At 36.2% G+C, this 12,500-nt stretch overlaps 1 protein-coding gene and 1 long non-coding RNA gene across 3 annotated transcripts in view; one reads left to right on the forward strand and one right to left on the reverse strand.

Annotated features, from left to right (window-relative positions):
• The window catches only part of LOC137635510 (uncharacterized), a 28,633-nt gene that overhangs the window by 7,664 nt on the left and 8,469 nt on the right, over window positions 1-12,500 (forward strand). For both annotated transcript variants that reach the window (XR_011042695.1, XR_011042696.1), the window contains exons 2-3: window positions 478-605; window positions 4,664-4,709. This is a non-coding gene — a long non-coding RNA (uncharacterized lncRNA). The remainder of the gene's footprint in view (window positions 1-477; window positions 606-4,663; window positions 4,710-12,500) is intronic.
• LOC137635508 (zinc finger protein 208-like) overlaps window positions 11,284-12,500 on the reverse strand; it is a gene marked incomplete at its 5' end in the record, with an annotated part of 4,992 nt that continues 3,775 nt past the window's right edge. The window contains one exon of the mRNA XM_068367976.1: window positions 11,284-12,500. This exon is cut by the window's right edge and continues 376 nt beyond it. Coding sequence (XP_068224077.1) covers window positions 11,284-12,500 — 1,217 coding nt within the window.

Consider the following 12,500-nt stretch of genomic DNA (forward strand, 5'->3'; position numbering starts at 1 on the left):
TGTCAGAAATGATGTAAATTGACCAATCCATTCCATCAATGTGAAAGTTTAGTTTAGTTGAGTATTGATTATCTATTTTAAAGATAAGCTAGTCTCAAATCCTTGCCAGACCTTGGAAACTATGAAATCACCTGATAACTCAATCTGCTAGTTAGCTAATGTGTTTGCATTTAAAGTACTGTTCATTTTTGCTTGTTAAAATTTCATTCAACTAGAGCCTCATTGTATTTAGAGTGAAAATTTAGTCGAATATTAATTATTTGTTTTAAAGAAAAGCAAGTCTAAAATCATTGCCAGACCTTGGAAACAATGATGAAATCACTTTATAACCCAATTTGCTAGCTAGCTTGCAATGTGCAGAAGTGGGCTTGCATTTAAATACTGTACATTTTTGCATGTTGAAATTTTAATTCAATTTTGAATGTATGATTTTGATTACTGGACTCGTTTGTAATTAGGGCCTATTTATCTTTTCAGGTCTGGAGCAAAGTAGAGAAACCAAGGGCGTACTGGAATGCTCACAGTCTATAATGTTATGACTGGAAGCTCCACCTCTAAGATGTCTTTTTACTCCTACTGTTGCCTACAAAAGTTCAGTTTAGTAGGTGAGTACAGAAGGTAAAATATCTTTAAAATGAGCGAGCCAGTGTTTTAAATACACCCCTTAGTAGTGTCATCACAAATATTTTTAAATACACCCCTTAGTAGTGTCGTCCCAAATATTTTTAAATACACCCCTTAGTAGTGTCGTCACAAATATTTTTGAATACACCCCTTAGTAGTGTCCCAAATATTTTTAAATACGCCCCTTAGTAGTGTCATCGCAAATATTTTTAAATACGCCCCTTAGTGTCATCCCAAATATTTTTAAATACGCCCCTTAGTAGTGTCATCGCAAATATTTTTAAATACACCCCTTAGTAGTGTCCCAAATATTTTTAAATACGCCCCTTAGTAGTGTCATCGCAAATATTTTTAAATACGCCCCTTAGTGTCATCCCAAATATTTTTAAATACGCCCCTTAGTAGTGTCATCGCAAATATTTTTAAATACACCCCTTAGTAGTGTGGTCCCAAATATTTTTGAATACACCCCTTAGTAGTGTGGTCCCAAATATTTTTGAATACACCCCTTAGTGTGGTCCCAAATATTTTTGAATACACCCCTTAGTAGTGTCGTCACAAATATTTTTAAATACGCCCCTTAGTAGCGTCGTCTCAAATATTTTTAAATACGCCCCTTAGTAGTGTCGTCCCAAATATTTTAAATACACTCCATGGTAGTGTCGTCCCTAATATTTTTAAATACACCCCTTAGTAGTGTCGTCCCAAATATTTTTAATTACACCCCTTAGAAGTGTCGTCCCAAATATTTTTAAATATACCCCTTAGTAGTGTCATCCCAAATATTTAAATACACCCCTTAGTAGTGGCGTCCCAATTATTTTCAAATTCTCCCCTTAGTAGTGTCGTCCCAAATATTTTTAAATACGCCCCTAAGTAGTGTCGTCCCAAATATTTTCAAATACGCCCCTTAGTAGTGTCACAATTGCATTCAAGTGTATGTTTCTACGTGGATACAAACTTCCAAGTCATTTGTGTGGGTTTATTCTTAAGTTTATTTACTACGATCACAAGAAAAGAAAAGGTACCGAACTAGTAACTATATAGTAAGTTACTAGGCAACTCCAAGACTGGGTAGTGCTCGCAAGCTACTACAAGGCAGAGGTGTCACTACTCTTTTGCCCAGACTGACTCCACGCTCAATTACCCATTCAATAGCTTGACTTTTTTTAGTCTTTTCGGAATTATGAGTTGATCTTTTAGTGTTATGTAGATTTGCTCTGGCCTTGAAGGAACCTTCGTGAGTTGGGTCGAGGTTGATCCACGTCCAATTTGCCCGAACTGCCGTGGTAAGCCGTGTTCATATGAATCTCCTTGTGAGTATAGCAGTGAGTGGCAGGCCTTCCAGTAGTAGTATGGTCACATAAGCAGTATCCATAGGAATCTCCTAGTATCGCAGTGATTGACAGCTCTCCCAATGGGAGAAATATCGTGCACATCACAAGAAGCGGGCTAAGAGGGATAGATTCCCTCCTTGTCTTCTTCCCTGAAGAAGAAGCTTAGACCTCTTCCTATTGTACATATCTCCCTCTCTGATCCTTCTTTACTGGAGCCCTCTGTGACAACTGGTAACTGAGGAAGACGGCCATGATTTTCATGCTTTTCAGGCAAGTGATATCTATGTTTTGGCACCCATAGGGCATAGTGATCATGAGTTGCTAACTGAAACTGATTCCCTAGCTTTGGCCACACCACATCCTACTTGGACTCAAGTCCCTATATCACTAGTTCCTGATTATACAGATCTAAACTGATTTCCATCACTTCCCGTAAGCTAGCTCAGTGGTGAACAATTTTTGTTTTCAACATCAAGGTGACTTCACCTTTGGAGGAGAGACTGGTTAAAGTACTGAAAGGATGCCCACCCGTCAACAACCACCGAGAGAGTCACATTTTAAGCAGAAGCAGCTGCATAGTTTCCTGCCACCTGTGGTTACTCTGTAACCTAAGAAGCAGTTTCACCAATTACATTTTGCCAGAGAAGGCACTTCTCCAGACTGAGTAGTCAAGGTCGATCTGGTTTCCTGTTTACTTTAAGGGCTGCTTATCTGGTCCTGTACAGCAGGGGAACCCTTCTCTCTACAGGACCTCCATGGTCATTTTATGATGTTCAATGTGGAGTATTTAACATTCCACAATACGTATTGTTCGATTACTGTTTAATCATCCCTGTCAAAACGCTCGCAGAATAAGCAAGTCTTTAGTTTCCTCTTGAAAGCCTTAATATCTTTATTCGGATGTCTTGTGGGACCCTATTGTATAGTCTCGGGGCCGCATATTTAAAGGCTCTGGAGCCTACAATAGACATATATTTAGATTCTAATAGTTTGAAACCATCTGTGTTTTCCTGTGATTTTTCTGTTATTGATTTTCAAAATACATTCATACATCATAATCAAACTTGCTGTTTTGTTATTACTGCAGTAGAGAAGTGTTAAATCATATCAAAACTTGCTGTTTTGTTATTACTGCAGTAGAGGAGTGTTAAATCATATCAAAACTTGCTGTTTTGTTATTACTGCAGTCGTCGTTGGCGCCCACTCGTGTCCGAGTACTGGGTTCTGTCATTAGCCATCAGCCTCCTATCTAGAGATGAAGAGGGGTGGAGGAAACGACAGAATGCCAGTAGCTGGGTATATTGTTTTGGGTGGTCGTGGCTTTGCAATGGCCACGCACACACACTTGGCCCACACCGTTTTCACCGCGGCTCAAGACATATGAGACAGGCGGCTTCTACGATGTTGGTTGCATCGGGCTGCCGGGTTCTTGTTATGTCAAGGCCCGCCTTGTTGCCTGCCCGAGAGGCATTGTCCTCTTCCGCCGGCGCTGGGAAGCTCCGCCGTTGGGGTCTTGTTTGGTTTGATTTTGGAGTTTTCCTTCTCCTAGCTTTTGCCTATCTTAAATAAAGGAGAAGGCCTATAGGGGTCCAGTCTTGGTCTGGTTTCTCAGAACTGGCCTTAGCGGTATGGTTGAGCCTGCCAGGGTGGATAAACTACCCCACCGCCATTGCCCAGCCCATCATTGAGACACTCAAGCCCCTCTACTGCAGCAAAGTGCTGGACCATCAGAGGGGTTACTGCAGTAGAGAAGTGTTAAATCATATCAAAACTTGCTGTTTTGTTATTACTGCTGTAGAGAAGTGTTAAATCATATCAAAACTTGCTGTTTTGTTATTACTGCAGTAGAGAAGTGTTAAATCATATCAAAACTTGCTGTTTTGTTATTACTGCTGTAGAGAAGTGTTAAATCATATCAAAACTTGCTGTTTTGTTATTACTGCAGTAGAGAAGTGTTAAATCATATCAAAACTTGCTGTTTTGTTATTACTGCTGTAGAGAAGTGTTAAATCATATCAAAACTTGCTGTTTTGTTATTACTGCTGTAGAGAAGTGTTAAATCATATCAAAACTTGCTGTTTTGTTATTACTGCTGTAGAGAAGTGTTAAATCATATCAAAACTTGCTGTTTTGTTATTACTGCTGTAGAGAAGTGTTAAATCATATCAAAACTTGCTGTTTTGTTATTACTGCTGTAGAGAAGTGTTAAATCATATCCAAACTTGCTGTTTTGTTATTACTGCTGTAGAGAAGTGTTAAATCATATCCAAACTTGCTGTTTTGTTATTACTGCAGTAGAGAAGTGTTAAATCATATCAAAACTTGTTTTTTGTTATTACCGCAGTAGAGGAGTGGTACGATGTATGATGGAAAGTAGAAATAATAAATTTTGTAATGTTCAGCTAGCTATGGTACAACTCTAGTTGGAAAGGAAGGATACTATAAGCCTTATGATTCCAGCAGAGAAAGTAGCACAGTGAGAAAGAAATTATTAAACTATTATGGATGGAAAGTAATGAATTCATTTAAAATGAGGAAAGAAATTAACGAAATTAAGCTATTTAGGATAACTAATGAATTAATATGAATTGAGGAAAGAAAATAAATGATTAAATCATATATGAAAAAGGATTAATTATTAATATAAAATATGTTAAGATTAGTAATAATGAAATATATATCTCATTGACTTTATTTTCCAGATTGAAACTTCTATCAAAAGCAGACGAGACCGACCACTAGATGGCGGTGAGTGTTACAAATCAATGTTTTTTTTTTTCTTGTTTAAATATCTCTGTGTTTATACTTCCCTTCGCTTTTCTGTTATTCTTCCAAAATGTGTCGTCTTTAGGATTTGAAATTGATAATCGTATGTTTATATCTTGAAATTTGCTTTAAATTCGTACAGTATGTGCTTTCTATTGCTGTATTTAGAGTTTTTTTTTTTTTTTTTTTTTTTTTTGAGAGAGAGAGAGAGAGAGAGAGAGAGAGAGAGAGAGAGAGAGGGGTCATGGACGAGAGATAAAAGTAAAGAATCGGAAAATCGTGGAAAAATTCAAAAAAATTTCATTAAAAGAATAAAGACTGAGTGGGAATAGGCAAATTTAGGCAAGTAATTCGTAAATTATAACTTTAATAAAATCTATATTCCTCTAAAAATGCCTCGCATTGTCATTTCGCAATTACCACATTTTTAAACAACCTTCCACAACACCCATTCATGCTCATGACCTACCTCTAATTGACAGTCTTACGTCAATTATTACTCGTAGATTCTTCTTTCTCAAAATCTGGTCTTTCATAGTTTCATTTTATCCTCCATTTTAAGTTCAAATTGCATTCTCCTGCCCTCTCACTTCCATTACATACTTTAGATCACTGAAATTTGCTTGTAATCTTAGTGAGGTTTTGTATTATTTTATCCATTTTCCAGACATTACCAATTTACCATGCACTATATACATTTTATTTTTTTCCAAACGTCATATGTCTTCATAATCGAATATGCACAACATGACTTGTCTTTCCAGTTTGTGAATACACTTGGGAGCATTGCTGGTCTTGGCAAACTATTTCTCGGTTGCTAGGCTTTACTTTAGTCATTGCAGTTGTTTTGGCTCTTGCTACGCTCAATTTTTTCTTCTTGCTTTACCCATGTTTTCTCTTCATTTCAATTGTATTTTTGCCTCTTGCTACACTCAATTTTGTCCTCTTGCTTTACCTATGTTCTCACTCCATTTCAATTATATTTTTGCCTTTTGCTACACTCAATTTTGTCTTCTTGCTTTACTTATGTTCTCTCTTCATTTCAATTATATTTCTGCCTCTTGCTACACTCTATATTATCTTCTTGCTTTACCTATGTTCTCACTTCATTTCAATTGTATTTTTGCCTCTTGCTACACTCAATTTTCTCTTGTTGCTTTACCTATATTCTCACTTCATTTCAATTATATTTTTGCCTCTTGCTACACTCAATTTTGTCTTGTTGCTTTACCTATGTTCTCGCTTCATTTCAATTATATTTTTTGCCTCTTGCTACACTCAATTTTGTCTTCTTGCTTTACCCATGTTCTCACTTCATTTCAATTATATTTTTTGCCTCTTGCTACACTCGATATTGTCTTGTTGCTTTATCTATATTCTCACTTCATTTCAATTATATTTTTACCTCTTGCTGCACTCAATTTTCTCTTGTTGCTTTACCTATATTCTCACTTCATTTCAATTATATTTTTGCCTCTTGCTACACTCAATTTCGTCTTCTTGCTTTACCCATGTTCTCACTTCATTTCAATTATATTTTTGCCTCTTGCTACACTCAATATTGTCTTGTTGCTTTACCTATGTTCTCACTTCATTTCAATTATATTTTTACCTCTTGCTGCACTCAATATTGTCTTGTTGCTTTACCTATGTTCTCACTTCATTTCAATTGTATTTTTGCCTCTTGCTACACTCAATATTGTCTTCTTGCTTTACCTATGTTCTCACTTCATTTCAATTATATTGTTGCCTCTTGCTGCACTCAATTTTGTGTTCTCACTTTACCTATGTTCTCACTTCATTTCAATGATATTGTTGCTTCTTGCTACACTCAATTTTGTCTTCTTGCTTTACCTATGTTCTCACTTCATTTCAATTATATTTTGCCTCTTGCTACACTCAATTTTGTCGTCTTGCTTTACCTATGTTCTCACTTGATTTCAATTATATTTTTGCCTCTTGTTGCACTCAATTTTGTCTTCTTGCGTTACCTATGTTCTCTCTTCATTTCAATTATATTTTGCCTCTTGCTACACTCAATATTGTCTTGTTGCTTTACCCATGTTCTCACTTCATTTCAATTATGTTATTGCCTCTTGCCACACTCAATTGTGTCGTCTTGCTTTACCTATGTTCTCACTTCATTTCCATTATAGTTTTGCCTCTTGCCACACTCAATTTTGTCTTGTTGCTTTACCTATGTTCTCACTTCATTTCCATTATAGTTTTGCCTCTTGCCACACTCAATTTTGTCTTGTTGCTTTACCTATGTTTTCACTTCATTTCCATTATAGTTTTGCCTCTTGCCACACTCACGTTTGTCTTGTTGCTTTACCTATGTTCTCACTTCATTTCCATTATATTTTTTCCTCTTGCCACACTCACGTTTGTCTTGTTGCTTTACCTATGTTCTCACTTCATTTCAATTATAATTTTGCCTCTTGCTACACTCAATTTTGTCTTCTTAATTTACATATGTTCTCACTTCATTTTGATTATATTTATGCTTCTTGCTACACTCAATTTTGTCATCTTGCTTCACCTCTGTTCTTACTTCAAGGATTCTAGCTTGATTAATAACAACTTGTATATTGTGCGTTTTGTGTGACTGTCTAGGTTTTTTTCTGTATCGAGGGAGTTTGTTACAATGATTTTGGAGGTCTCAAAGACACAGTAGTCTATCTGCAGTCAACATTTGCTTTTAAGTAGAACGATTTAGTTTAAACGTTTAGAGAGTTTTTATGATATGGTGTAGCTTATATTGAATTCATTTACCTTGTTACTATTCACGATATCCACTGGGAATCTGTTCCACGTATTTTCTATTTTGTATGTAACGAAATTACCACATTGAGTGGTGGTGTATCTTTTCAATTCGTGTGTTTAAGATTTCTCTGGATTGATTTGTGCTTAGCGTAAAGAGGTTATATTAGTCTACACTTGTTATTCCTTTAAGAATTTTTAATGTCTACTAGTTGCCCCCTTAGTCGTCGAGTTTATAGATCAAATCAGTTCAAATGTTCCATTCTTCGTCCACAACCAAATTGTCTTAGTGTTTGGACTAGTTTGGTGTCCATAACTTGTTTTGCTTTCAGTCTATCTATCCTGAATACTTTGAGCACAGAAATGGACTCCGTATTCTATATGGGGTTTTACTAACGATGTGTATAGCTGCAGTACCATGTCTTTCTGCTTGAAATTTAGAATATTTAATAGTCCCCCATATAAATTAATAAGTTTTCTTTTATGGAATAATACAGAAAACGTTACCACTTTAGATCGAAGACTACTTTATTTTATTCATTTACTATTCAACGAACCTGAAAAGTGGTTAAGTGGATAACTGTTGTATTTGATTGTATATGGACCTTTTCAGGCGTAAATATAAAGTTATTAAACTAAAATAATACATTGGGCAAAGGCATTAAAAAATGGATATTGAGATTTGTTAAGATGCAAAGCAGTCTTTTCGTTTGTCATGAATCTCTCTCTCTCTCTCTCTCTCTCTCTCTCTCTCTCTCTCTCTCTCTCTCTCTAACAATTTCTAATTTTGGTATTAATTTTGGGCTAGTTTTGAGGTTTTGTGAAGGGTGCTAATGGTATTTTTATCCTTGTGATATTTCGAACTTTCTGGTGTTTTAAAAATAGCACTTTGGGTAGTATTCTACAGTGTTCTCTCCTATGCAGTTTTTAGTAACAATTATTAGATTGACATATTCAAATCGAAGAATAACTCTAGTGTACAAGCGGGTATTATTTTACTGTATTACAGGGCAATGTAACCTAGGAAAAAAATAGTTTTGCTTATAGAAAAAAATACGCGTAACAATTTTGCTACAATTAGTTTTAGATTTTTATTTCGTACTAATTGCCTTAGTTTTATTATTCTCCATATTTGTTTCTGAGAATATAGGTTTTGAGCTAAAATTGTTTTAATATAAATATTTCTCGTGCCAGTTGTAACAGTAGTTTGTTTATAAATACTTCAGGGTTAATACCAAGTTAAATTTAACGACACACAAGGAATGAATTAGGAATACATATAGGTTTTAAAGTTTATTAAAAAAATAACTTACATTTTTAGTTAGTTTGAAGGTTATAAAACAGCAAATTTTGCCAGTAATTAAATGGGTTTCTCCTCACTGCATATCCCCAAACTTCAGTACTCACTATGTTTTTAATATTACATTCTTCATTGTCTGCTTTTTTGTCTCTAACTCTATTGCAAATTGGTTCCTACATTCAAATTGCAAAGATTTCTGTGCTCATCTTCTAGAAGCCTAGTTGTATGAAACCTATCTATTCTATCTACATTTGTGTTTGGGTGCTTTCAGTTTTAGCTTGTTGGACAATGAGCTGGTGATCACTACCAATATTTGCACCTCTATACAGTAAAATACAGGGGAAAAGGTATTTTTTTATTTACTGTTAGTGTCCAAAGTATTCGTATGGAACTCTCCCACACAGAAGATTGCATTTTCCACACATTTAATTCTCGAATAAGTAATAGAGGACCCACACTGCATTTTTTTTAGCTAGCTCTCCTCTGGGATAGTCAAAACACTGACTGGCTCCAGACCTCCCTAAACCTCGTCTTACTACATTCCTTCTTAAATAAGGACTAGAAGACCCTACTATGGTTTTCTCAGCAAGCTCTATCCTCGGGGGACTATCAAACAATGACTGGCCAACTTCGGCTTACTACCTTCTTACAAAACCTACGCCCCACCCACTTTCAGGTTTTCCAAAACTAGTTCATGCTGGAATCTTTCTTACTACATTCCCATTCCTTCTCAAATAAGGACTAGAGGCCCCCACTATGGTTTTCTCAGCAAGCTCTCTCCTCGGGGACTGTCAGACACTGACTGACCTCCCTCGTCAGGCTCGTCTTACTACATTCTGACTAAATATATGCCCCACCCACTTTCAGTTTTTCTAAAACTAGTTCATGCTGGAATTTTTGTCGGTTCCCTGACACTAAGATCTAGTTATGTAGTTACAGTATACTGGTTATACAGAAGCATACATTACTGCACTCGAAAATATTTACCTGAATATATTCGTACATTTTAATAGAAAAATTTACAAATATTTGGTTTGGGAGCTTAATACACTAAAAATTTCCAGTATTTTACTCTTAAAATATGTACCAGAATACATGCGTTCAATTTTACTTTACGTAATTCATAAATGTCATTTGGTTACTTTACATTGAAAGCTTCAATCATTTTAGGAAATATTTTCTCAATTTGTCAACCACTAAAGTTTAGGATTACCTTTGAGTTGAGACTTTTTCAAAAGTTGAAAGGCTTATAATGACACTTTTTCACGAGTTGAAAGGCTAATAATGACACTTTTTCACAAGTTGAAAGGCTAATAATGACACTTTTTCACGAGTTGAAAGGCTAATAATGACACTTTTTCACAAGTTGAAAGGCTAATAATGACACTTTTTCACAAGTTGAAAGGCTAATAATGACACTTTTTCACAAGTTGAAAGGCTAATAATGACACTTTTTCACAAGTTGAAAGGCTTATAATGACACTTTTTCACAAGTTGAAAGGTTTATAATGACACGTTTTCACAAGTTGAAAGGTTTATAATGACACGTTTTCACAAGTTGAAAGGTTTATAATGACACGTTTTCACAAGTTGAAAGGTTTATAATGACACTTTTTCACCATTTGAAAAGCTAATAATGAAATTTTTGGGAAAAATTTTTGACCATATTTTTTTGTAATTTAAATAATTTTAATGGTGTTAGTTAGCTTTGGGAAAACATTTTCAAATACTTAGTTTATAACTAAGACATATTTCACTTCAATAGTTCAAATAGTTCAGTGTCCATAGTTGATTATTAAAATATCAACAGAAGTTCATACTTTATTATAGAGTAACTGGGATTACACAATCAGTAAAGTTACAAAATTCATGACTTTGAATTCAGTACAGTAATTATAGTTTTCTTGGTAGTTTGAAGTAATATATACTATTCAAATAAAAATAAAGCATATGGTGTCCCTTTTATAGTATAGATTTAGGCTTGAGGGTACACTCGGACATGCTGTTCTATCTTATATCTCCTGTTTTTTAAAGTTTTTATAGTTTATATATGAAAGTTCCTAATTTAATGTTACTGTTCTTATTATATTTTGAATGTTTATTACTTCTTGTAGATTTTATTTCCTTGTTTCCTTGACTCATTGGACTGTTTTTCCCTGATGGAGCCCTTGTGGTTATAGCATCTTGCTTTTTCAGTTAGGGTTATAGCTTAGCTTATAATAATAATAATACGTGAGAACCATAATTCATAAAAGGAATTATATTTTTAAATGTACAAATGAACCACAACATAAAGGTTTTGACTAGGAATGCTCAAAAAGTCTGTTTAGTTCATAGTATAAGTTCATCAGGTGTTTAACTATAACAAACAGGATATACCAATCACAGATTAGCACTAAAGCTTCTGAATGGTTACTGCCAAGTTCCACACGGGATTTCTTCTCTGTTGTATCTATCTTGTGTCCCTTCTCTGTTGGCTCTGTCTTGTGTCCCTTAACTTTTGCTTCTGGCGTGTCCCTTCTCTGTTGTATCTATCTTGTGCCCCTTCTCTGTTGCTTCTGTCTTGTGTCCTTTCTCTGTTGTATCTATCTTGTGCCCCTTCTCTGTTGCTTCTGTCTTGTGTCCCTTCTCTGTTGTATCTATCTTGTACCCCTTCTCTGTTGCTTCTGTCTTGTGTCCCTTCTCTATTGTATCTATCTTGTGTCTCTTCTCTGTAGTATCTATCTTGTGTCCCTTCTCAGTTGCATCTGACTTGTACCCCTTCTCTGTTGTATCTGACTTGTACCCCTTCTCTGTTGCATCTGTCTTGTGTCCATTCTCTGTTGTATCTGTCTTGTGTCCATTCTCTGTTGCATCTGACTTGTACCCCTTCTCAGTTGCATCTGTCTTGTACCCCTTCTCTGTTGTATCTGACTTGTACCCCTTCTCTGTTGTATCTGACTTGTACCCCTTCTCTGTTGTATCTGACTTGTACCCCTTCTCTGTTGCATCTGACTTGTACCCCTTCTCTGTTGTATCTGACTTGTACCCCTTCTCTGTTGTATCTGTCTTGTGTCCATTCTCTGTTGCATCTGACTTGTACCCCTTCTCAGTTGCATCTGTCTTGTACCCCTTCTCTGTTGTATCTGACTTGTACCCCTTCTCTGTTGCATCTGACTTGTACCCCTTCTCTGTTGTATCTGACTTGTACCCCTTCTCTGTTGTATCTGTCTTGTGTCCATTCTCTGTTGCATCTGTCTTGTGTCCATTCTCAGTTGCATCTGTCTTGTACCCCTTCTCTGTTGTATCTGACTTGTACCCCTTCTCAGTTGCATCTGTCTTGTACCCCTTCTCTGTTGCATCTGACTTGTACCCCTTCTCTGTTGCATCTGACTTGTACCCCTTCTCTGTTGTATCTGACTTGTACCCCTTCTCTGTTGCATCTGACTTGTACCCCTTCTCTGTTGTATCTGTCTTGTGCCCCTTCTCTGTTGCCTCTGTCTTGTGCCCCTTCTCTGTTGCCTCTGTCTTGTGCCCCTTCTCTGTTGCCTCTGTCTTGTGCCCCTTCTCTGTTGCCTCTGTCTTGTGCCCCTTCTCTGTTGCCTCTGTCTTGTGCCCCTTCTCTGTTGCCTCTGTCTTGTGCCCCTTCTCTGTTGTATCTGTCTTGTGCCCCTTCTCTGTTGTATCTGTCTTGTGCCCCTTCTCTGTTGTATCTGTCTTGTGCCCCTTCT

This window comes from Palaemon carinicauda, unplaced genomic scaffold (genome assembly GCF_036898095.1).
Source record: "Palaemon carinicauda isolate YSFRI2023 unplaced genomic scaffold, ASM3689809v2 scaffold1331, whole genome shotgun sequence".
NCBI classification, from domain to species: domain Eukaryota; kingdom Metazoa; phylum Arthropoda; class Malacostraca; order Decapoda; family Palaemonidae; genus Palaemon; species Palaemon carinicauda.